At 35.3% G+C, this 22,937-nt stretch overlaps 2 protein-coding genes and 1 pseudogene across 3 annotated transcripts; all 3 read left to right on the forward strand.

The window, feature by feature from the left end:
* The first annotated feature begins 7,627 nt into the window (after nucleotides 1-7,627).
* LOC111795326 (WEB family protein At3g02930, chloroplastic) lies at nucleotides 7,628-11,643 on the forward strand. Its single transcript, XM_023677668.2, has 3 exons — nucleotides 7,628-8,270; nucleotides 8,825-9,023; nucleotides 9,117-11,643. Exons 1-3 carry the CDS (start codon nucleotides 8,227-8,229, stop codon nucleotides 11,466-11,468), a joined length of 2,595 nt encoding a protein of 864 aa, XP_023533436.2. The 5' UTR covers nucleotides 7,628-8,226; the 3' UTR covers nucleotides 11,469-11,643.
* Nucleotides 11,644-13,612: 1,969 nt separating this feature from the next.
* LOC111794671 (uncharacterized) lies at nucleotides 13,613-17,890 on the forward strand. 2 transcript variants are annotated; one of them, XM_023676771.2, is made up of 10 exons: nucleotides 13,613-13,815; nucleotides 13,996-14,119; nucleotides 14,199-14,293; nucleotides 15,303-15,508; nucleotides 15,653-15,841; nucleotides 16,003-16,209; nucleotides 16,953-17,106; nucleotides 17,188-17,242; nucleotides 17,341-17,409; nucleotides 17,486-17,890. In XM_023676771.2, the coding sequence occupies exons 1-10, from the start codon at nucleotides 13,738-13,740 to the stop codon at nucleotides 17,560-17,562; spliced, it is 1,254 nt and encodes a 417-aa protein (XP_023532539.2). In that variant the 5' UTR covers nucleotides 13,613-13,737; the 3' UTR covers nucleotides 17,563-17,890. The 2 variants fall into 2 exon arrangements, with proteins under 2 accessions (XP_023532539.2, XP_023532541.2); XM_023676773.2 differs by having other exon boundaries at nucleotides 13,614-13,815; nucleotides 17,344-17,409.
* A 1,401-nt stretch (nucleotides 17,891-19,291) lies between these two features.
* On the forward strand, nucleotides 19,292-20,875 carry LOC111794755 (inositol-tetrakisphosphate 1-kinase 2 pseudogene; annotated as a pseudogene).
* The last annotated feature ends 2,062 nt before the right edge of the window (nucleotides 20,876-22,937 follow it).

Raw genomic sequence — 22,937 nt, forward strand, 5'->3', positions numbered from 1 at the left:
TTATAATTTTTTTTAAAAGTGAAATTAAATTATTTAAAAAATCCAAATAAATCAACTACCTTATGCACTCAACATCTAAGATACTATTATTTGATGATAATAATAATAATAATAATAATAATAATAAATGAAGATATTATTTTGAGGACCACACAAACTTTGGAACAAGATCCATCACTTTTTGCTTTCTTTTGATGAATAAGTTTTTTTAAAAAAATGTTATTAACGTCGTTCATGTTCGTATTAGTTGTTGAAAAATTTAGGGTAACGTACCTAACCTTCTCGTAATAACAATGGTCAATTTTGCTTTATGTCGAAGAACTGGTTCGCATACTTTAAAAAAATATATGCTCACCGACATCATGCTTACTACACATGCTCTGATGCTTAGTGTAGCAAGAGTTATTGGAATTAGAAAATTTTTACCTTCTTCGAGTTGAGGAAGAGTATTCATATGACTTTGTTCGAACTTTGGATGCTATTAAAAATAAGATGTTGATAGGTTCATAGCATCATTGTCGTTGTCATTGTTCTCCACCAATACTGCAATAGATTCTTGTCGGAGAAGAGAAGTAGGAGTGATTATGTACTATCACACGAAGAAGTAGTCCTGTTCAATCAACCGTTCAATCCAACTTAGTCAACGATCAACCCAATTCAATCCATCAATGGTCAACGCAGTCCACTTCAGCTTGAGTTCAATTCCAAAATGTATGGTCCAACTTGATTCAAGATTATTGTCACTGATTCAAGCTCGGTTCACTACATTTCGAGTTGATTCCCTTCTATTTCAACGGGTTCAAAGTACAAGAATAATCATCTCATAAAAAAAGTATATTTTTCAACCATCTTTCCATTGTTGATACAATGTAACGACCCTGTGCAATGATATATTGGTTTTTGCCCCGCCAGAAAGCGGTTCTTTGTAATTATGGTTACGAAGTTAGATGTCGATGTTGATCCGACACTACAAAAAGGGAAAACCTTAATTTAGTACGATATATACATGTGATTGTGTGTATGGATAAGGATGTTTCATTATTGAATTCAAAACATTATTATTACAATAATTTAGCTTGCCCTACACTTTAACTTTATAAACCATCACTTTTGGTTCTAGCTTAGCTAGTGTGGGCTTTTCAAAATTTAATCTTAGAAAACACTTTACCTCCATGTTTCAAAGTCAAAATTTATTTATTTTTTTAAATATATATATTAGTTTTGGATAAATTTTAAACTTCTAAGAGGTGTCGGAATGAACCGAGACCACGTCTAAAGGAGAGTGATCTTGAAGATAGGATGGCCAAGAAAGACTTAAATGAATCAACTTAAGTATAGCTCAAATGGTATTAGAGTGGTACCTCTCCTAGTGAGATGTGATTTGGGGATGAACCAAGGCGAAAGCTAGTTGACATATGACATTAGTAAATGAAGAGTACATGAATGAACCGAAACCACATCCGAATAAGAGCGATCCTGAGAATGTGATGGTTAAAAAAAGCTTAAAAGAATTGAAAGTTACTACATATACCAACAACATGCACCTCCTTTTTGGTGACTTAATCGTAGGAACTCCATAGTTAAGCTTGACTTGCCTAGAACATTTCAATGTTGGATGATCTCCTAGGAATTTTCCTAATATGCATGTGAGTGAGGACAAAATATGTTGGAAGAACTTGTGCTGGTCTGTGTGGATAGTCTTCGCTCTTAAAAGTGAAGAGTAAGTAACGTGATCATGTCGCAGGAGAATATCAGAGCCATTAGGTGTCGATTCCAGATTCGAAATCCTGAGCGTGGGTCATCGCATATCTCTTCTTTCTTCGAACTCAGGTTATTAAAGAAAGAATCGAAAAAAAAGTATCAACGTTCCAAATCACTTAATTACTACAAATATGATATGAATTGAGATCTATCTACTTTTCATGAGATAACACAAATTAAAAAGGAAAATGAAGTTAATTCTAATCATATTTAATTATAACTTAAGACAATCACTAAGAATTGAATGATCAACCTAATTCATGTTGTTTGATTCTCAATAAAGTTGTGGTTTAGTCTTGTAAAGTGATAGCTAGGTTCTTTAATGAACATTAATACGAGGATTAATCACAAAAAATCATTGTTCTTATGATATAATGAAATTACAAAAGTCATCGCGAGTGAATTTGAGTATATAAAATTATAGTTTAGAAAAAACCTAAAAAGAATTAACGGTTTCTACCCATCTACAATAGCTTAAGCCCATCGCTAGCAGATATTGTCTACTTTGGCTTGTTATGACCTCATGATTTTAACACAATCCACCTCCCTGGGAAGTCCAGCATCCTCGCTGGCACACTACCAGTTGTCTGGCTCTGATACCATTTGTAACAGCACCCCCCACTAGCAGATATTGTCCTGTTTGGTCCGTTACGTATTCTCGTTCACCTCACAGTTTTAAACTACGTCTGTTAGAGAGAGGTTTTCACATCTTTATAAGCAATGTTTTTTTCCCCTCTCCAACCAATGTGGGATGGTGCACCATTTTTTTAGTAGCTCAATCATAGAAACTTCAAAGTTAATCGTGTTTGGCTTGGAGCAATCCTATATTAGATAACCTCTTCAAAAATTTCTTGGAAGTATATGAGTGAAAACAAAACATGCTAAAATAACTTGTAACATAGTCATGTCGTAGGATAATGTTGGAGCCATCCCGTGTCAAATCCATATTTCAAAACTCTGGTCTAAACCCTAGGCATAAGTCGTTAGAATATGTGTTTTTTGGTTTATATTTCTAGAGCTCGCTAGCAAGAAACAACAATGTTGTGTAGACTCGATTGATATGATAAGATAAATATAGGGTGCAAACTGAAACGGGTAAGGGTTGAGTAGGGTTTTATTAGGGTTTTCGAAGACCGAAATTTGTGGGATTAGAAAAATAAAGATTATTATAAGATGGGTAAATGATAATAAATGAAATTAAAAAGAATAAGGTAGAGATGCAACTACCCAAAGTTATGATAACTTTGATTGCAACATTTGAATCATAAAAGTTTTGTACAAATCCCAATCTAACCCTAATAATCTCATCATTCCAATCAATTTTTTTTGTTTGTTACCACTTCCCACTCACCTTCCTACCCTTTTTTTTAAAAAAAATTAATTAATTAAAATAATAATAATAAATTTCGTTCAGAGTTTTGAAAATTTTTTGAGTGACCTAATTAAAAATGAGATGAAAGTTGATAACTAACTATTAAAATTACCTATAAATCATATAAAACGTATCTTAAAAATATATAGTTGTCTAATAATATTTGTTACAATTAAAAAATCAATATATTCGTACAAAAAAAATTAAAATCAACCATAATGATGTAGTTGTGATGTCCACGTCGATTCGGAAGGAGAACAAAACACCCTTTATAAGGGTGCTTTGGAAACCTTCCCCTAGCAGAGCGTTTTAAAGTCTTGAGGGGAACCCCGAAAGGGAAAGCCCAAAGATGACAATATTTGCTAGTAGTGGGTTCGAGTGATTACAAATGGTATGCGCTCCAATATATTAATTTGACTTTTTTTCACTAACGACCCTAAGCCCACCACTGGCATATGTTGTCCTCTTTGGAGTTACAAATGGTATAAGAGCCAGAACTAGATTATGTGCCAATGAGAAGGTTGTTCCCTGAAGGGGTAGACATGAGGCAGTGTGTTCCCTGAACGGGTAGACATGAGGCAGTGTGCCAGTAAGGATGCTGGGCTTTGAAGGGGGTGGATTTAGTGGGGATCCCACATCAATTAGAGAAAGGAACGAGTGCCTGAGAGGACGATGGGTCCCACAGGGGAGTGGATTGTGAGATCTCACATCAATTGGAAAGGAAAACGAAATACCCTTTATAAGGGTGTGGAAGCCTGAAGGGAAAAGTTTCAGAGAGGACAATATCTGCTAGCGGTGGACTTGTGTCGTTACAAAAATTATTATTTAACATTTTTTAATTTAAAATATAAAATTATTTCGAGCAACTTTAAGACTATATTAATAAATAGTTTACCCATGTATAAATTTATAATTATATTAATTAAGTATATAAACTTAATTATATTTTAAATATTTTTAAGGTTTTATATGGAGGGTGTACATTTTTTGATAAAAAGCTTTAGTAGTATAAATTGATTTGTTGAAATATATTTTAAAAAGATAATTGGTGGAAATTATATCCAATCATGAGCAAACACGTGGACATTAAGTCAGGAACTACCAGCGTATTATTCTAAAATAAAACGGGCACCATGTGTAAAGATTGAAAAAGGAAAGGGTATCTCGTTTTATAAATAAAATAAAAAGAAAGGGTATCTGACGCAATTTACAATTTACAATCTGTCCCAAAAAACTTTATTTTTATTGCGAAAATGCCCCACCAGCTTTGAAAAGGCTTATTTATTATTTTCATTATTTTCTGTTAAGGAGCTTCAGTTATCACAAATTACACTTTGTACATTATTTTAATCGAGTTGAACTTTTGAAAAATTGAAAATTTTAGGTCGGTTCACGCGTTGACATTTTTTTATCATGTCAATCTAACCTAGAACTACAACTTTACCTGACCTTATTTTTAAAATTATTACGAAGATTAAAAATATTTGATCCTTGTAATTGATGTTAGTGATGTATCGTGACTTGTAAATGTTTGATATTTGAGATTTATGAAATTTTAGTTATTAATTTAACACGTAGGTAGATAAGTAGGATTGTTTATAATAATTAAAAAAATAACCTGACAACCCAACTTAACTCGAGAATAGAGTGTTGGGTTATGTTGTTAACTCTATTCGGGTTGCTTGCGTCACAAATCTAACCAACCTGAAATTTCGAGTTGGCTTGAATTGTTTTTTTTAAGCTTAAGTTAATAAAATATCTCTAAATTTTGTATTTCATCTCAAAAATATTTTTAAACTTTAAAAAAAACTAAAAATACATTTATCGGTTCATATTTTTTTAAAAAAATACTCTTAAATTCCTAATTTTTTATTTATATTTTTAATTTAATCGAAAACTTTAAAAAATTTCCTAAACTTTCGATGAATGAAACCATTAGTACTAAGTTTTAAAGATACGTACGAACTTTCATATTAGATATTTTTTTTTTCAAACGACCAAAATTGCTAAGTTATATAAACTTATCTTGAATTTGGAAAGAATAAATTTAAAATTAAATTATCTATTTGAGTGTTAAAGTTTATTATTGCTCATAAATAAGAGAGTACTTTTATTTAAAGTTTTGATATTTAATAAAATATTAAAAAAATAAAAATTTTAGAGATTGAGAACCAAAATAAAGGAATTAAAAGTATATTAAAAAATAAGAAAAAATAAATAAATGAAGAATTGTTGAGTCATGAGTAAATAAATGATTTTATCTCCATACTAATGATTAAAATATTTTTAAAATAAATTTAACGATGCTAATGTTACTTTCGAAAATTTATATATATTTTTAACATTTTAATTTTTTTAATAAAAAAAGAACATTTTGATAAAAAAAATTTAAAGTCCTATTTTTTTAAAACTGTTTAAAAAGTTTTTAAAATATTTTTTAAATAAAGTATTAATAATATTTTTTTAAGTATATTTTAGAAAGTTTAAGCATAAAAATAGTAAATATTAATTTACCACAAAAATAGTAAATTTTTTTTTTAATTATCAATTACTTTAATTTGTGATACATTTATGCTTAAAAGAAACTAAAATTATAAATGCAAAAGAAAAAAAAAAATAACTAAAAAAACTATGAGAAAAAAAGAGTCATATTTAAAAAAAAAAAGAAAAAGAATTAAGATATTTTATTTGATTTTTTTTTTTTTTTTTTTTTTTTGGTGAAGGTAGACTATTAACCTATTTTACTCGATTTTATCAATTATCTAGTGGTTCGGGAATCTTCGAGATGGTACCTTGATGGGAGCTGACAATAAATCAATGGAATTGGTCCTCACTAGTGATATCGTATGATAATATGAAATGGGTAATTGTTATCATACGTGTCATTCACATTCATGTCAAAAATTTCGTAACGGATTGTTTTGTGTACATAGCAATGTATGTACTAACATCATATTCACGTTCAACACATTTTACGAAAAACATGTCTAACCCAACCTTAAAGTCGTCTATTAAGAGACCTACTTACCTTAAAAGCAACTACAAGACAAACTTGTCTTCTTCAATAAAGGTTCTCTCTCAACCCAAGAGTGATTAAAAGAGGTCAACTAAAAGGTTTGTCACCAAACACGAACCCTAAACCTTCGACATTAAGTTCAAATTTACACAAAACGAAATTAGCTAAAACCCAAATCACATAATTTAATAAAAGGCAAGAAGCTTGGGAATCAAAAATTGAATTAAGTGCGGGTTGATTTGACTTTGAATATGTTCGAAACAACAAATTTAATGTCTAAAATTTATGGGTCACTCTCGAAACCACGAGAATATTACGAATCCTTGATTGAAAACATACCCACCTTACATAATAAGCAAAAATGTAGCGGCATAAAAAAAAAACATTGATGAACACTATGCTCACGAGTACCATAATTGCTACAAGTAATTGGAGCATCTTTGTTAGTTTGTCAAACTCAGACTCAGAATTGTTGAATGATGAAAGTCCCACGTTGGCTAATTTAGGGAATGATCATGAATACTCCTTCCATTGGTATAAGGCCTTTTGGGGAAGCCCAAAGCAAAGCCATGAGAGTGTATGCTCAAAGTGGATAATATCATACTATTGTGAAGAGTCGTGTTCGTCTAATATGGTATCAGAGTCATGCCTTAAACTTAGTCGTGCAAATAGATTGGTAAATCCTCAAATGTCGAACAAAGGACTCCTTTTGTGGAGAGTCGTGTTCGTCTAACATGATATTAGAGTCATACCCTAAACTTAGTCGTGCCAATAGATTGAGACTCATTTTGTGGAGAGTCGTGTTCGTCTAACAAGGTATCAGAGTCATGCCCTAAATTTAGTCGTGCAAATAGATTAAGACTCCTTTTGTGGAGAATCGTGTTCGTCTAACATGGTATCAGAGCCATGCCCTAAACTTAGTCGTGCCAAGAGATTGGTAAATTCTCAAATGTCGAACAAATGACTCCTTTTGTAGAGAGTCTTGTACGTCTAACATGGTATGAGAGCCATACCCTAAACTTAGTGGTGTCAATAGATTCGTAAATCCTCAAATATGGAACAAATGACTCCAAAAGAAGAGGAGCAGTAAAAAATGACGAAGACTCCAAACTTTCTAAATTAATAAACTTAATCGAACTCAAATTAATCGGTAATAATTTTAAATTTACAAAAACATTATTATTTTCAAACAAACTATCTAAAAAAAGAAAAAAAAAACTAATAATCATTAGGTAAATAATTTTTTAAAAATAGTAAATAAGTTTTTTCGAAACCTAATTAGTTTAAAAAACAATAAATAATAATGAAAAATTACTTTTTTAAGGGGTAAAAAAGAAAAAAAAAAAAGAAAAAGAAAAGGATAAAAATTGATTAGAGATAAGAAGTGGGTTACTTTTAGAATGCCCATTTACGCCATGATTAGTAAAGACTAGAAAAGGCAATTCCTTTCACCCAAACAAACCAACAAACTGGATTGAAATTACAGTTTTACCAAAAGGGAAGAAGAAGAGAGAGAAAAAGGGGAAAGGGAAAATGGAAAACGCCATGGCTGAAGCTCTCAGATCTTGAAGCTTTGAGGCCTAAAAAGCAAAGCAAAGCAAAGCAAAGGGGTCAGCCTGGTCTTCCATTCGCCACTCACAAAAAGCACCCATTGCTGCTGCTAACTTTACCTGGGGAACAGACCAGCAGGGTCATTTTCGTCTTTTTCTTTTTTTTTAGAGAGAGAAAATGATGAGAGAGAGATTACCAAACTCCCATTGCCATTGCCATTCCCTTTGTTGAGTTGTATCTTCTTGTGGGTTTGCCAATTTCAGGGACTCGAATTGTTTCTGTTTCTCTCTTTTTATCTCCCCTTCTTTTCCTCCATTTTTCCTTACCTTCTTCTTCTTCTTCTTCTTCTTCTTCTTCTTCTTCTTCTTCTTCCCTCTCTGTTAGTATCAAGAACAGAGAAGGCTGGAGAAATTTCTCTGAACAATTTCATAATGCCGCCATTTTAGCACCTTCCAACTGGGTTTTCTGCTTTGATTCTATTTTACAGGAAACTTTTGTCATTTCATCTTACGCCGCCGCCGCCGCCATGTCCGCCATGTCCGCCATGTCCGCCATGTCCACCAAATCTAAGTAAGTATTTTCCACCAATTTGATGTGGGTTTTGTTTTGCTTTGCTTTTTTTGAGTGATCGATCGCCTTTTCTGGGTGTATTTTGATCCCCATTTCTTAATTCTTCATGGGTCTTCTGTTTATGGCGGTTGCTAGGGCTTATTTGATTCTCTGTTTTGAACCGATGCTATTTCTTTCTCTGCGTTCTGGGTTCTCTGTTTTTTAGACGCTGTTGCACTATGTCCTGTTTCTGGATTTCTTTGTGTTTTAACGTTTTGTAGTTGAGTCTACCGTGGTTTCTTCGAGATCTCATTCTCTCTCGATTAGATCTACTTGGAAGAATGTTTAGGCTGTTCTTTTGTTTCCAGAGATGGTGTTTCTGCTGCGTTTTCTTGTTTAAATTACCATTTCTGCTTGTTTCTCATTGGAATTGTTCTTAAGGATGCTGAATTCTTTCTGGAATTCTGCTTTCTGTGGATGTTCTTTAGAAATTTCAGATGGGTTTTTGTGGATTGTTTGGTTTCTGCTCCATTTCTGTGCAGTTTTGATTAGTGCACTTTGAATGTTTTTGATAGATCTTCACCTGAAACACCCAACAAGACATCCCCTGCAACACCTAGGATGAGCAGACTGAATAAAGGGGTAGCTAAATCAGAGTCTGATTCTCATTCTCCTTTGCAAAAGTCTCGTCTCTCGGTTGATCGGTCTCCTCGACCTGCAACTTCGAAGCCTGCAGTCGATCGTCAACTGCCGAAAGTCGGTACCCCACCTGATGTAAGTTTTAGTTTAACATCAGAATTGCCAATGTTGTTGTGTTGAAAGTGAATTCATGAATGCTAATTGTGATATCGTTCTGTTCTTATTCAGAAAGCACTGCCTCGAGGTACAAAGATTTCAGAGATACAAACTCAATTAAATGATGCACAGGAGAATCTGAAGAAGGCAAAGGAACAAATAGATTTGGTTGAAAAAGAGAAAGAAAAGTTGAGCAATGAATTGAAAGATGCTCAAAGAGCAGCAGATGAGGCAAGCGAGAAACTCAGAGACGCGTTGATGGCGCGAAAGCAAGCTGAAGAGAGTTCCGAGATTGAAAAGTTCCGAGCTGTTGAGATCGAGCAAGTAGGACTCGAGGAAGCTCTGAAGAAAGACGAGGAATGGAAGAAAGAGATAGAAGCTGTAAGGAGCCAACAGGCATTGGATGTTGCTGCTCTTCTCTCTACTAGTCAAGAGCTTCAAAAAGTGAAGATGGAGCTAGCGATGACTACCGACGCCAAGAACCAAGCATTGAGCCATGCTGATGATGCGACGAAGATCGCTGAGATTCATGTCGGGAAGGTCGAGATTCTCTCAGCTGAGCTTGCGAGATTAAAAGGATTGTTAGACTCAAAGCTTGAATCACAGGCAAATGAGAGTGGAGAATTGATAAAGAAGCTTAAGTCAGATATAGCATCTCTGAATTTGGAGCTTGAGAAAGCTAAATCTATTGCTGAGAGAGTGAAGGACAAAGAGATCTCCATCGAGCGACTTAATCACGAACTAAACGTCGCAAAGATGGCAAAAACATCCTATGAGGAGACGATCACGGAGAAAGACGCATCCATTGAACAGCTTAATGTTGATCTCGAAGCTGCAAAGATGGCTGAAACGTACACGCACAGTTTAGTCGAAGAATGGAAGAACAGAGCTGAGGAGCTAGAAACACAATTGGAGAATGCTAATAAGCTAGAACGAGCAGCATCGGAGTCTCTACAATCGATGATGAAACAACTCGAGCGAAATAACGATCTACTGCATAACACGGAGATCGAGATTTCTGCTCTAAAAGAGAAAGTTGGTTTGCTGGAAACGACAGTTAAAAGACAAAAAGAGGATCTAGAAAAATTAGAACACAATCTTCATGTAAGTAAGGAAGAAGCATCTGAAATGGAGAAGTTGACTGTGTCATTAACGTCACAATTGGAAACTCTCAAGGAAGAGAAAACTCAAGCTTTAAACAATGAGAAACTTGCAGCTTCCAATGTACAAAGCTTATTAGAAGAGAAAACCCGACTCTTAAACGAGCTAGAAACGTCCAAGGACGAGGAGGAGAAGAGCAAAAAGGCAATGGAGAGCTTAGCGTCGGCATTGCACGAAATCTCCTCTGAGGCCAGGGAAACAAAGGAGAAACTGTTGTCTAGTCGAGCCGAGCAAGAAAACTACGAGTCCCAGATAGAGAATCTAAAGATGGTGTTGAAAGCTACCAATGAGAAACATGAAAACACGCTTGAAAGTTCGAACCAGGAGATCGATATGTTAACGAGTACGATTGGGAAATCGAAGAACGAGCACGAGAAATCCAAGGCTGAGTGGGAGAAGAAGGAGCTTGAGCTGGTGGAGGCTGTGAAGAAATCAGAAGCAGAGAACTCTTCATTGGAGAAGGAAATAGATAGGCTTGTGAATTTGCTTAAACAAACAGAGGACAATGCTTGTAAGATGAAGGAAGAAGAAGCTCAGCTCAAGGATAGCTTGAAGGAAGTCGAAGCCGAGGTTATTTGTTTGCAGGAATCGCTCGGAGAAGCGAAATCCGAAAGCATGAAACTTAAGGAAAGCTTATTCGACAAAGAAAACGAGCTGCAAAGCATTCATCAAGAGAATGAGGAGCTTCTAGCAAGGGAAGCTGCTTCTCTTAGAAAGATTGAGGAGCTATCCAAGTTGCTCGAGGAAGCTTCAACCAAAAAGAACGATGACCCAACGGATAGCGAGAAGGATTACGATTTACTACCGAAAGTGGTCGAGTACACCGAAGAGAACGGCAAACGAGATGACGATAACCCGAAAGTGGAGCTCTCAGTACCCATTGTAGAAGAAGAACACAAATTTGAGTTTCCATTGGTAGAGAATGAAAAAACAGACTCACCACCAACAACAACACCACCTCAAAATGGAGACGAGAAAAACGAGAAGGAAGACAAGTCGGTGAAGGTCGAATACAAAATGTGGTTCTCACAAGAGGGAGGAGAAGCAGAACACAAATCCATGGACAAGGAGGAGAACAACGACTCGAAAGTCGAGAGCAAGGAGAGTTTCGACCAGACGACGAATGGTGTAAGCGCAGAGAGCGTAGAGGAGGGGGGAAACTCGCCGTTAAAGCAGCAGCAGCAACAGAAGAAGAAGAAGGCATTGTTTAAGAAAATTGGATATCTTCTGAAGAAGAAGAACAATGTGAATCAGAAACAGTGATGATATATATATATATATATAGTAGTATGGGAAGTATATGGATAGTAATATATGGTTATATATAATGATTTGCTCTGGTTTTTCTTTTGTTCTTGTTCTTCCACTGCTGGGCAGATTGTTGTATGTTGTTGGGATATTTGTTTTGTTCTTTGTTCTTTGTTCTTTGTTCATTGTTCATTGTTTAATGCCTGCCTTCATATCACTACTACTGATGTAGAATCTCGTGAAAAAGAAGTGAGTGATTACTTCAACTTGTATTATTATTATTCATTCTTTTGTTTGTTTATTATGCAAATCGGAACTTCTCTGTAAATTTTTATTTTATTGTTTATGAAATCAAACAGTTTCTTTTCGCTTACTGTTTCTTCCTAAGATTCCATTTGGTCCTCTCACCAACCGATGCGACTAATTTAGGGAATGATCATGAGTTTATAATGAGGTCTTTTGGATAAGCTCAAAGCAAAGCCATGAGAGCTTATGCTCAAAGTGGATACCATTGTGGAGAGTCGTGTTTGTTAAACATTTAAAAGAACAATATCTGCTAGCCTCCCTAACAATATCTAGTAGCGGTGAACTTAAAAATTAAAAATTATTATTATTATTATTATGAAAGTGAAATTAAGATAATAAATTTTGGTTATTATGAAAGTGAAATTAAGATAATAAATTTTGGTTAGAGTATCTCTTTTTATATTTTGAATCGTGTACATGAGTCTAAGAAAGTCACTATTTAACCAACAAAGTGCATTTTTCTCGTTAAATATGTTTTACTCTGAGCAATTTTATGCTAGGTCTCCTAGGAATTTTACTAGAATGCATGTGCATAAAGACAAAATATGTTCGAAGTACTAATATTGCATGTAGGGATAGTCTTCACTTTTAGCAAAGAGTAAGCAATATGACCATGTTGCAAGAGATGTAGGAGAATGTCCGACCATCAAACATCTAATCTAGATGCCAAATCCAGACCCAAATCTTAAGCATTGGTTGTTATAAATATCTTAGAAAAAAAAAATATATATATATATTGAGAAAGAAAAGAAAATATTTTTAAACGCTCATTGGTGCGCCGCCGGTCCCAAAAGCCCTTATCCTTCCGTCTCCGACATTGCTTTTTTCAATAAATAATATATGATAATTCATAAATTCTTTTTTATTTTTTTATTTCTTTTTTTATTTTATCTAAAAGGTAATAATTTATCCAATACATTACTGGAAAGTTTTAGATGCTACTTACTTATCCCATTAATTTATTTTCTTTCCATTATTTGACTTTAATCCTTTTTAAGTAATTTTTTTAAAATTAAATTATAAATTTAGTCACCGTGTTCCCGTGATGGTGAGTAATAATTTGAGAAACTATTACAACATGCATAAGATCCCGCGTTTTAACATAAGACCAAATCGTTACTATACGTACATGTGGAAAAAATTAATTAAATTTAAAAATTATACTATGATTGATTATCCACAGACCATGATCGCCCTTGCGCTTGCTTGAAAAAAAAAAATCATTTGAAAAAGATTGAATATTTAAAATACTCGGTAAGTGACTCCACAATTGAAATTGATAAATACAAACATATACAATATGACTATGAGTATTATGACTCGTGAGAGACTTAGTTTATAGTTGAATTTTATAAACAAATTATCTCCAATCTCTTTGAAATTTTCTTTCCAGAGACTTTTACGAGTCTTGATCTTGTGTTCGAGTCCAGAGATGATTAAACTAAAATGAAAATAGATTTTAACGTTTTTTCTACGTGAATGAAACTTACTCTATAAGATCTAAAATTTTCTTTACAAGATCTTTTCGATTATGACTCAAACATAGAACCGAGACTTATAAGAAGAGGGAATGTGCTGAGATGGTTTTTGGCTCGATATTTAATATATCAATTACAATAAATATATTTTTTATTTTATATTTAAAATATATTGTACAAAATATTAACTTAAACTCCACAAATTAACTATATTTTCTGTTTTTATATTTAAATATTTAAATATTTAAATATTTAATATTATTAGAATTTTTAAAATGTAAAAATATTTTTGAGATAATTTTATTAATTTAGTATATAATAAATATAAAAATTTTAACCTAAAAAAAAAAAAAAAAAAAAAAAAAAAAAAAACTTGAATTCGGCGCTCTACGATTTTTCTGGGAAGGTTTCATTTCTTTCACAAAATCATAGTTAGGAGCTTCAAAATTGAGCGGAGCGACTGATTATCAGAACAGCGAGAAACCCCTGTTCTTGAGCGGATGATTGCAATCTCTCTAGCTCGCTCTGCATTTTCCAGCCCCAATTCTTCACACCCCTTTTTCCGGCTTTCACGACATGTAAGTTTCTCTCTCTCGCTCTCATCTGAATTCTGCACTCATATCTTGTTAATAGAAATCGTTTGATAATCTCTGTATTTGATTATTCATCACCTTGCATTGGTTGGGAACACTTCCAATTGGCTAAAACTAAATTTCTTCGAAGAAATCTGTTCATGCTCGTTCGTTTTCTTTGTGCAGAGTCGGTCCTGGAGCTCCTATGGTCTTAATTCTGCTCTAGCTGGGAAAGGGGTGTTGGTTCAGGACCAGGCTTTTCTAAATTTGAAGTCCACTGAACTATTCCAGAAGGGTGCAACTCTCGCAGGTAGCTTCATAAGTGTTCTGTTCTTGATACTTTCATTTTATTTCATTTCTGTTTCTTATATCGTTTCTTTCTCTTTTAGAATCCTTATCAGGGCTTCCCATTTATGTTAGAGGCCATGCACTTCGAGGGTCTTCAGAAATATCCAAGCCACAATTCACTAAACTTTTAAAGCAGGCATGCCCTATTGCTTTTACCAATCTTTGTGTCTTTTTCTTATCAGCTGGCTGTTTTTTTTAGGTGAGATATGACGATAATAATGATATCCCACATCGGTTGGGGAGGAGAACGAAACACCCTTTCTAAGGGTGTGGAAACCTCTCCCTATTAGGCGCGTTTTAAAAACTTTGAGGGGAAGCCCGAAAGAGGAAGTCCAAAGAGGACAATATCTGCTACCGGTGAGCTTGGATCGTTACAATAATAGACATCTTAAGAACCATAGTTTTGATGAGATGATTGAATTAGTATGGTTACAAATAGCAACACAATTAGGAATGCCTCTTTGAATTTTCTTTCAGAATTTCCTTTTGTCTCTAATTTTGGTGATCTTGTGTTAAATGGGGGTCTTTTTGCTTGGTTGTTCTTTGAAGATGTGTTTTTAGTAGGAGTGCCTCTTTGAAGAAGAGTGCCATTGGAGGGTTGGCTGTTAGCTTTGTTCATCTATCCTGCTATGGGGTTTCCATGTTATGGTAGGAAGGCCGAAGCTTCTATCTCGATCATAGCTTAAGAGAATTAAGAGTCTTTGGTTAAATTGGTGCTTTAGTTTCAGTTTGAGCTTTATGGCCAGTAATCTTGCTTTGAAGGTTGAAGTGATTTTGGTATACCATGGTCTTTGGTTTGTCAGAAGCTCTGCTATTTTAGAATGTATGTGATACAATGCCACTACAAGTGTACACACATTACGCTCGTGGCAAAAAGAAGCAGTCACGTATGGAACTCATTAGTTAAATTTTTCTTTATGCAGTTTTATTCAGTTCCCGTATTGCGAGGAGTCCACCTTTATTTCTATTTTTAGTTATTTTCCTTGTTTTAGAAGGATGATTCTCCATGATTGAGTGATGGTTCCATTGATGTAGCAATAGTTATTATACAACTTGTATAAATAATCATAAACATCAATGAAACCTCATTTTGATCTGTCAGCATATTCAACTCTCATTCAAATTTGATTTATTTGTCGTGTTAGGTAACGAGTCACATTTCTTCCATCTCAAATATTTATGTTCATGATGGTGCAATTGGATCAAGATCAAAATGTAATGTGAAAATTCGAATGATAAGTGATGGTCCTTCTTCGATATTAGCATTTTCAAATATTGTATGGGAGACTACAACCCGGGCGATTTCTCACGATTCTTGTCCTCTGACAGTTTATGCTGCCGAATCTATAAGGTACATTTTTCTTTCCTTTTTTGATAAGTAACAAGAAGTTAAATAACAAAAAATCTCTTTTTAATGTTTATGAATGAAGAGGAATGATACAAAGGATGAAGAGTTCTTCATTTATAGCCGTTGAGTTTCACTTTTACCATGTAGCCCAGGGGTGGGAAATACAATTGGTCTTGGAGCTGGAGGAGATAATGGATTCATAGCTGCTGATATTGAGCGTTCAATGCTGATATTATGTGGAAAAGCTTTCTCAGATACAAATGGAACTAAAGAAACACTTGTTGCTTTATCCGAACCCGTGATATTTGCACGCGGAGGACTTCCTCTTCCTGCAAGGTAAGGTATACTTTTTGGGTGATTCTTTTTTTTCCCTGCCTCACAACCCGGTAATTGAGAATCGATACTTGCACTCAAATTGACGACGAGCTTCTCGAGCCTTATTGGTTCAATTTTTACTTGTGTTCCATACCCTTTCTCATAGAGATTGTAAATTTCAGGCTTTTAGTTTCTGGTGATTCTGTGGTTTTGTTGTTCGCACCTGAAGACGTTATTCAGAACTGTGCTGCTTTTCTGGTATCTAAAGATGCTGGTGTCGTTCTTTCCTCCGAAGGTGTCGTGCCATTCTTCCAAATAGGGAATACGAATACCATTGGCCCACGTCTCTTCAAATCGCCTTCAGCTATTGTTCTTGTAACTTCTGATGAGTAAGTTTCATTTGAAATTTGTTGCACCATGACACCATAGAGTACAGTATCTTTCATTTATTGGCTCATGATGATTGACATGCCATTTTTGATACACCGCCCTTTCTATGCTAGAGCACCACAGGTAAGGGCAAAAAGGATTTTAAAGGAGAATGTAGTAACCTGGTGATCTCTAACTTGAGAGAGCAAGGATCCAACTTAGGAGTCCAAAGCACAAACTAATAGGCCAATGGTTAGATGTAAGTTTAGGACATATGCCTATCGAACCCCTGATCGTGGTTCATTGAACCCGTAGAGAGAAGAAATCTGTCAAAACGATAGAGTGGTAGAATTGATACTCAACTTAGACCAAGTATGTGAAAATCCCACACTGGTTGGAGAGGGGAACGAAACATTCCTTATAAGGATGTGGAAACCTCTTCCTAGTGGACGCGTTTTAAAACCTTGAGGGAAAGTCCAAAAGAGAAATATCAAAGAAGACAATATCTGCTAACGGTGGGCTTGGGCCATTACAAATGGTATCATAGCTAGACAAAAGGCGATGTGCCAGCAAGGACGCTGGGTCCCCAAGAGGGTGGATTGTGAGATCTCACATCAGTTGGAAAGAGGAACGAAACATTCCTTATATTTCATTCCTTTTGATATAGACTGTGTTGCAAATCAGAACATTCATGGTGTCTATTAGTTTGGTTAGTTAAGTAAGGCATACAAAATGAAAATGATGCAGTGGTTTGTGTTAGCAGCTCTAGAACTATTCCTTCTGCTTCAAAGCTCTGTCCTGGTCAGGCTGCATATCACTTTCTGGCTGGGTATCAGAATGGTAAATTTGTGGCAGCATTCCACAAAGGCCCTTCATCTATTGACCCATTGGAACTGGCCAAGGCTTTACTGTGCATGGTAAAAATTGAAATCAATTAGTAATTTCTTGATTCTCTTTTTTTACCAACGATTTCATCTGCCTACATTACTACGGTGCAGTTAAAAGAGCAGCAAATCCCATCCTTTCTAGTCAATGCCAAAGGAATGGAAAGTGGTATGGAGAAACCTTATATATTTTCTCTTGTTCTTTCTGTTCATAATTTTATTGGATATCACTTTGAATTTACCAGAAAATACTTGACATTCTTGAAGCAGGGAAGGATCTTGTCACTCTAGTGGACTCAGCTCTATCCATGAACATCCCACCCTTTCAAACTGAAGGTAGCTCACCAATACTTTACCTCGTCCGTTGTGGCGTTGTCGTCGTCGTCTAAGTTATGCTATTTCATATTTTCAGGTGGTGAACTTAAGAGAAGGTACAAAAGCTTTGTAAGTGAAAAATATCAACAATTGCCTGAGGATTTTTCCTTCTGAAGGTGACCATCGCATTCCTTTCTTGTAGTTTATAGTATTCAATTTGTTAGTGGCAAGCAATTGGGTAGCTTTTTTGATACGTGTCATTTTCGAGGTAGGTAGTTACAGTTCACAAATAGGCATTAGATTTTTTCGATACATCAATTCATACTCTAAAAGTATGTGGTTCAATAAGAAAGTGATGAATAGGAGTAGCTAGATTATTAAAAGACGTCCTTCTGTATCAATCTCTTCTGGGTCATACCAATCCATTTCACTTCCGATATGTTATAAAACAATCTATTCAAACGGTTTCATGCATCAAATAAGACATTAAACTTACGTTGAACACCACATGTCGAAATAGTGAGACTATACGAGGAATCTACTTGAAATAACCTCTACTTAAATATTATGCTAGACGTGGATAGCGAATAAAGATGATAAGTATTAATATGATCATACTTGATCATACTCGAGCTAGTTCATCATACACGTATCTCAAGAATAACATTTTACCACACACGTAACTCAAGAATAACATTTTGGTAAAGAGATGGTCACTTTTGTTTAACCTTTTTTCACAACTTTGACAAATTTTATACTTTGTGATTAAAGTGATGCATAAATATTGAGAAATGATAACTAAAATGACAACTAAAATGACAACATATATTTTTTTAACATATTTTAGATAAAAGTTTAAAAAGCTCTAAGAACCAAATACTGACTCAATCTCGATGAAAAAAAGTAAGAATGTGCACAACTGCATCAAAAAAACCTCTATTTCAGAAGTAAATTCTAGCCGCTCTTGTTCGATTCCTATAATAATCGAAATTGAAAAAACGGTCAAAAGAATCAACGGTATACTCATTTGCCTGATTTTGCTGAACAGTTATTAGACACTGTCAAGTATAGTGCTCTTCTCATAAAAAAATCGTTCATCCATTAATGAAATCACATAATCAAAATCGAAAGGAAAGAGACTTAATGAAACCACTCATTCAATAGGGAGAGGAGCGAAACCACTTTAGAGTTCAATTGGGTGAAGGAGAAAGAAACTTTAACCTATTTCCCTCGTGAAAGAAGAAAGATGGTTCAACCCTTGTTCAAGAAATCCCCAAAAGAAAGGAGGAGGTTCGAGAGTGAAGGAGAATGAACGTTTCCTTAAACCTTCTACAATCACGAAACACTTTCTATATATCTGCGGTCTTCTGTTTTAGTTTCCATATTTTTAATATTTAATGACGTAATTATTAGATACAATAGAAAGTTTAGAAATTTATTAAAAATGATTTAAAATTAGGGACGGAAAATTTTTAAAGGTGTGAAATATCCCGAGAAAATTATTACAATTAAGATAAAATTAAGTCGGAAAAAGAATTATTTCGTTGTACGAAAAAGTTGAAATAATGACCACAAAACCCATTAAAAAAATAACATTCATGTTTTAAATTAAAAGCCAATTACTTCAACAATTTTTAGTGGTTTCACTATTTAATTATTTACTTTTTGAATTTTAGCGGTGGAAAAAAAAATTAATTGTTTATATGATTTTATATTTTCATAATACACTAAATCACTCGATATCGTTCCAAAAAATTAATGATTTGATCTTATTATCTCACGAACAGGTCGACAAAAAATAATATTATTTATACAATTAAACGTTGAAAATTAATTATATTCGAAGGAATCTAAAAATACCACGAGTGGATAGCGATCCCTTCCTAAATAGGCAGCCATTTTTTATTCCCATTTCATTTTTATTGACTTTAAGATATATATATATATAATAATTGAAAATAAAAAATAATTGAAAATTTAAAATATTTTCCAACTGAGCATCCAAAACAGACTCCATGCACCCGCGCTCTACCGTATAAATTACGCAAACTCGGAGCGTTTTTAATCACCGGAGTTGTTCATTTTCTCGACTTCCAAACAGCATATCTGCAGCAGCAGCAGCAGCCATGGCTTCTTCTTCTTCCTCGTCGTCGTCGTCTTCTTCGGATGTCTTTCGTGTAGGCTACGCTTTTCCCCCAAACAAAGAGCGTAATGTGATTCGTCCATCTCTGATTGACTACGCAAAGCTCCATGGTGTCGACCTGGTCCGCATCGACCTCCAAACGCCGATTCTCCACCAAGGTCCGTTTCATTGTATCATACACAAGATGTACGACGATGCTTGGGTGGAGAAACTTCAGGATTTCGCCTTGAAGAATCCGGACGTTGTTGTTGTGGATCGGCCGGACCGGATCGAGCGACTCTACAACAGAGTATCGATGCTGGATGTGGTGAGTCAGGTGAAGGTTTCAGAAAGCGGCGTGAAGATCGAGGTGCCGAAACAGGTCGTTTTGAATCGGAAGGATGGAGTAATCGATTTGATTAGGGATTTGGAGGTGAAATTTCCAGTGATTGCGAAGCCGTTGGAATCGAATGGAAGCGCGAAATCGCACGAAATGTCTCTGGTTTACAATCGACGCGGATTCAAGGATTTGGAAACGCCAGTGCTTCTGCAGGAATTTGTGAACCACGGCGGGGTAATGTTCAAGGTTTATGTTGCTGGAGAGCAATCGGTGTGCGTGAAGAGGAAATCGCTGCCGGATGTGGTGGAAACAGAGGAGGAATTGGAGAAAAAAACAGACGGCGCGATGAAGTTTTCGCAGATATCTAGGGCAGAGGAGAAGAGAGAAAAATGCAATTGCAGCGGAAAGAAGGAGGAGGCGGCGGCGGAGGAGGAGATCGAAATGCCGCCGGAGAAGGTAGTGACGGAGGTGTCGAGAGGGCTGAGGGAAGCCATGGGGATTAGGCTGTTCAATTTCGACATGATTAGGGATCGGAATGGAACGTACTACGTGATCGACATAAATTACTTACCAGGATTTGCAGTGCTGCCGGATTACGAGGCATTTCTGACGAAATTCTTCAACGAAGTTATGCAGAAGAAGGTGGAGGAAGAGGAGAAAGCAAAACCACGGTGCTGCTGTTTCCATGAACGTGAAAGTCAAGCTTCCACGTTTGAAAACGACTTTTGTTCACGTGTGCTGAATTAGCAATCCAAACATGGACAAAAGCTTGATGGAATAGTTTAACCTTAGAGCCACCATCCATCAAGCTTTACAATATCAAAGGTAAATTAGGTTCGTTTTACGAGGTATAAAGACTAGAGGTCACCTTAAATACACATAAACGCGCCAAAGATGATGTGCCAAATCTTGCCTAGACGACACTGATGTAAACTCTCGTTTTATGACCTTTGTCGCGAAGTCATCACCTGTACACAGTGTCTTGCTTTTATCTAAAAAATAAAAAATAACACGTAGTTTGAGTATTTCAGACAACATTGTAGGAGTAAAAAAAAAAATGAAAACACATGCAATATGGTGAGACCTATCATTTTGAAAATAATATGGCATAACCTTAGGTGGCTTTCTAGTTCGTACAGAGTTGGATGTGTAGTACTTTCCTATATACTACACGCACGCGCATATGGATCCACTAGACCGGATGGAAAATATAGAAAATGAGTCCAAATCCACCCAAGCCTAATAAGCCGTTTGGGGCCGCTAGAGCATGCGAAGGCGACTACTAGTCGAGTGCAAGAATTCAAGCCGGAATGCGAGCCGCAATTTGGGGAGTGTTCGGGCATGCGTGCGCTATTGTAGGACGCACGAGGTAGGTCGCGGCTTGGGTTAGCGTGCGGTTCGTGGGTTGTTGGTTGGTCGAGGCGTGGGTCGCATGCGTCTGGAGTTAGGCTTGGGCCTTTGGGTCGTCCATTCGCAGAGATGGAGCAGGCCGCTTCTTTGCGGCTAAGGCACACCCAAGGCCATAATGGCTCAGTATACTCGTCCCTAAAAGCAATCTTGAGGATATGATAACTAACAAAGACTCATAAGAATTGAAAATTATTACGTATACCAATAAAGTGAACCTTCATTTTCGGTGGTTCAATCATAGAAACTCCTACGTGAAACGTGCTTTGGTTTGAACAAGTTTAAGTCAGGTGACCTCTTGAAAATTTTCTAAGGAAGCACGTGAGTATACAGGAGATGTAGTTTATGAATTTAGTTGGTTCATGGATTCTTATGATTGAGTTAGGTTGAGTCGTTTAAGTTGATCTACAACCTAATCTTTAAATCCAACTCAATTCAATCCACGATCATCGTTCACCCAACCGACGTTGATATCACTTTACGAAAGATAAGTATGAAAGGCATCCTAAAGCTATTAACTCGATCGACACAAAATATTTGGCACAACACAAGGAGGATTTCCAAGAGATGAGATGGAACAAAAATGGAGGGAATCATAGACCAAACCCCAACCTTTTCCTTGTTTGGAAAATTGAGATTAAATCCAATACAAACAAGATTCATCATTCATATCAAAAAAATTTATTTTGATCCTCTACAATATTTTGTATTTTAGTTTAAGAAACGATGAATAAAAATTTATTGTGTTATCGTAGTCTTAATCAATATTTGTAGCGTGTTTCGAACGTGAGGTATGAACAATTTCTCTTATCTCTTCGACTTTTGCCATAGCGTAATCCTTCATCTAGCTCCCGTCTTTATCTGATGCTGATTTCATATTGTGGTCTTTTAGTTTGTGTACTAGAGGTCAAAGAAGTTTTTTGTATCACGTATGGTGACTATATCGTTTAGGGTTTGTTTGGCACGTAGGTTTAATATTTAAAGCCCGAGTTTCTATAGACTCGAGAGTAAATGACACGCACGTTCAATATTTAAAGCTTGCATATCCGTAACATAGAGATTAGATGGCACGTATGTTCAGTATTTAAAGCTTGAATTTCTATATCGGTAGAGTAGACTTGTAATAACCCAAAATTAAATTTTAAAATAAAATAAAATAAAATAAAATAAAAATTGTCCCATGTGGTACGTGTTTGCATTTCCTAACTCGGGTTATTTACTGATTATTTCTTAAAATATTCAAGTCAAGTTATTATATTTCAAATAAATGTAAAACACCCACACCCTACCCTCGTACGGATGACAACGACGTCGTGATAAAAGCCATGAAACCAAGGTTAGAGTAGTTGCATTTTGTCGGTCACAACATTGTTTTATTTAAATTTTACTTTATTTATTTTTCATTGTTTTGTTTTAAACCTTTTATTACGGACATTTAAGTCTATGACATTGTTTTTTAAATACTGACCGATTCCACACCTAACAATCATGTCATGCATGTAGTGAGTTAGTGACAACCTTATTTTTAATAGAAAAATCGAGTCGTTACAAGACTTGAGGGCATAATGTAGCTTGGATTTGTAGCCCGAGCTTTATAGCTTATGTTTGGTTATGTGTAGCACGGGTTTGGATAGTTTAATTATTATTATTATTATTTTCATTCTTCAATTTCGTATAATC

This window comes from Cucurbita pepo, chromosome 5 (assembly GCF_057944985.1).
Source record: "Cucurbita pepo subsp. pepo isolate OVF chromosome 5, ASM5794498v1, whole genome shotgun sequence".
In the NCBI taxonomy this organism is placed as follows: Eukaryota; Viridiplantae; Streptophyta; class Magnoliopsida; order Cucurbitales; family Cucurbitaceae; genus Cucurbita; species Cucurbita pepo.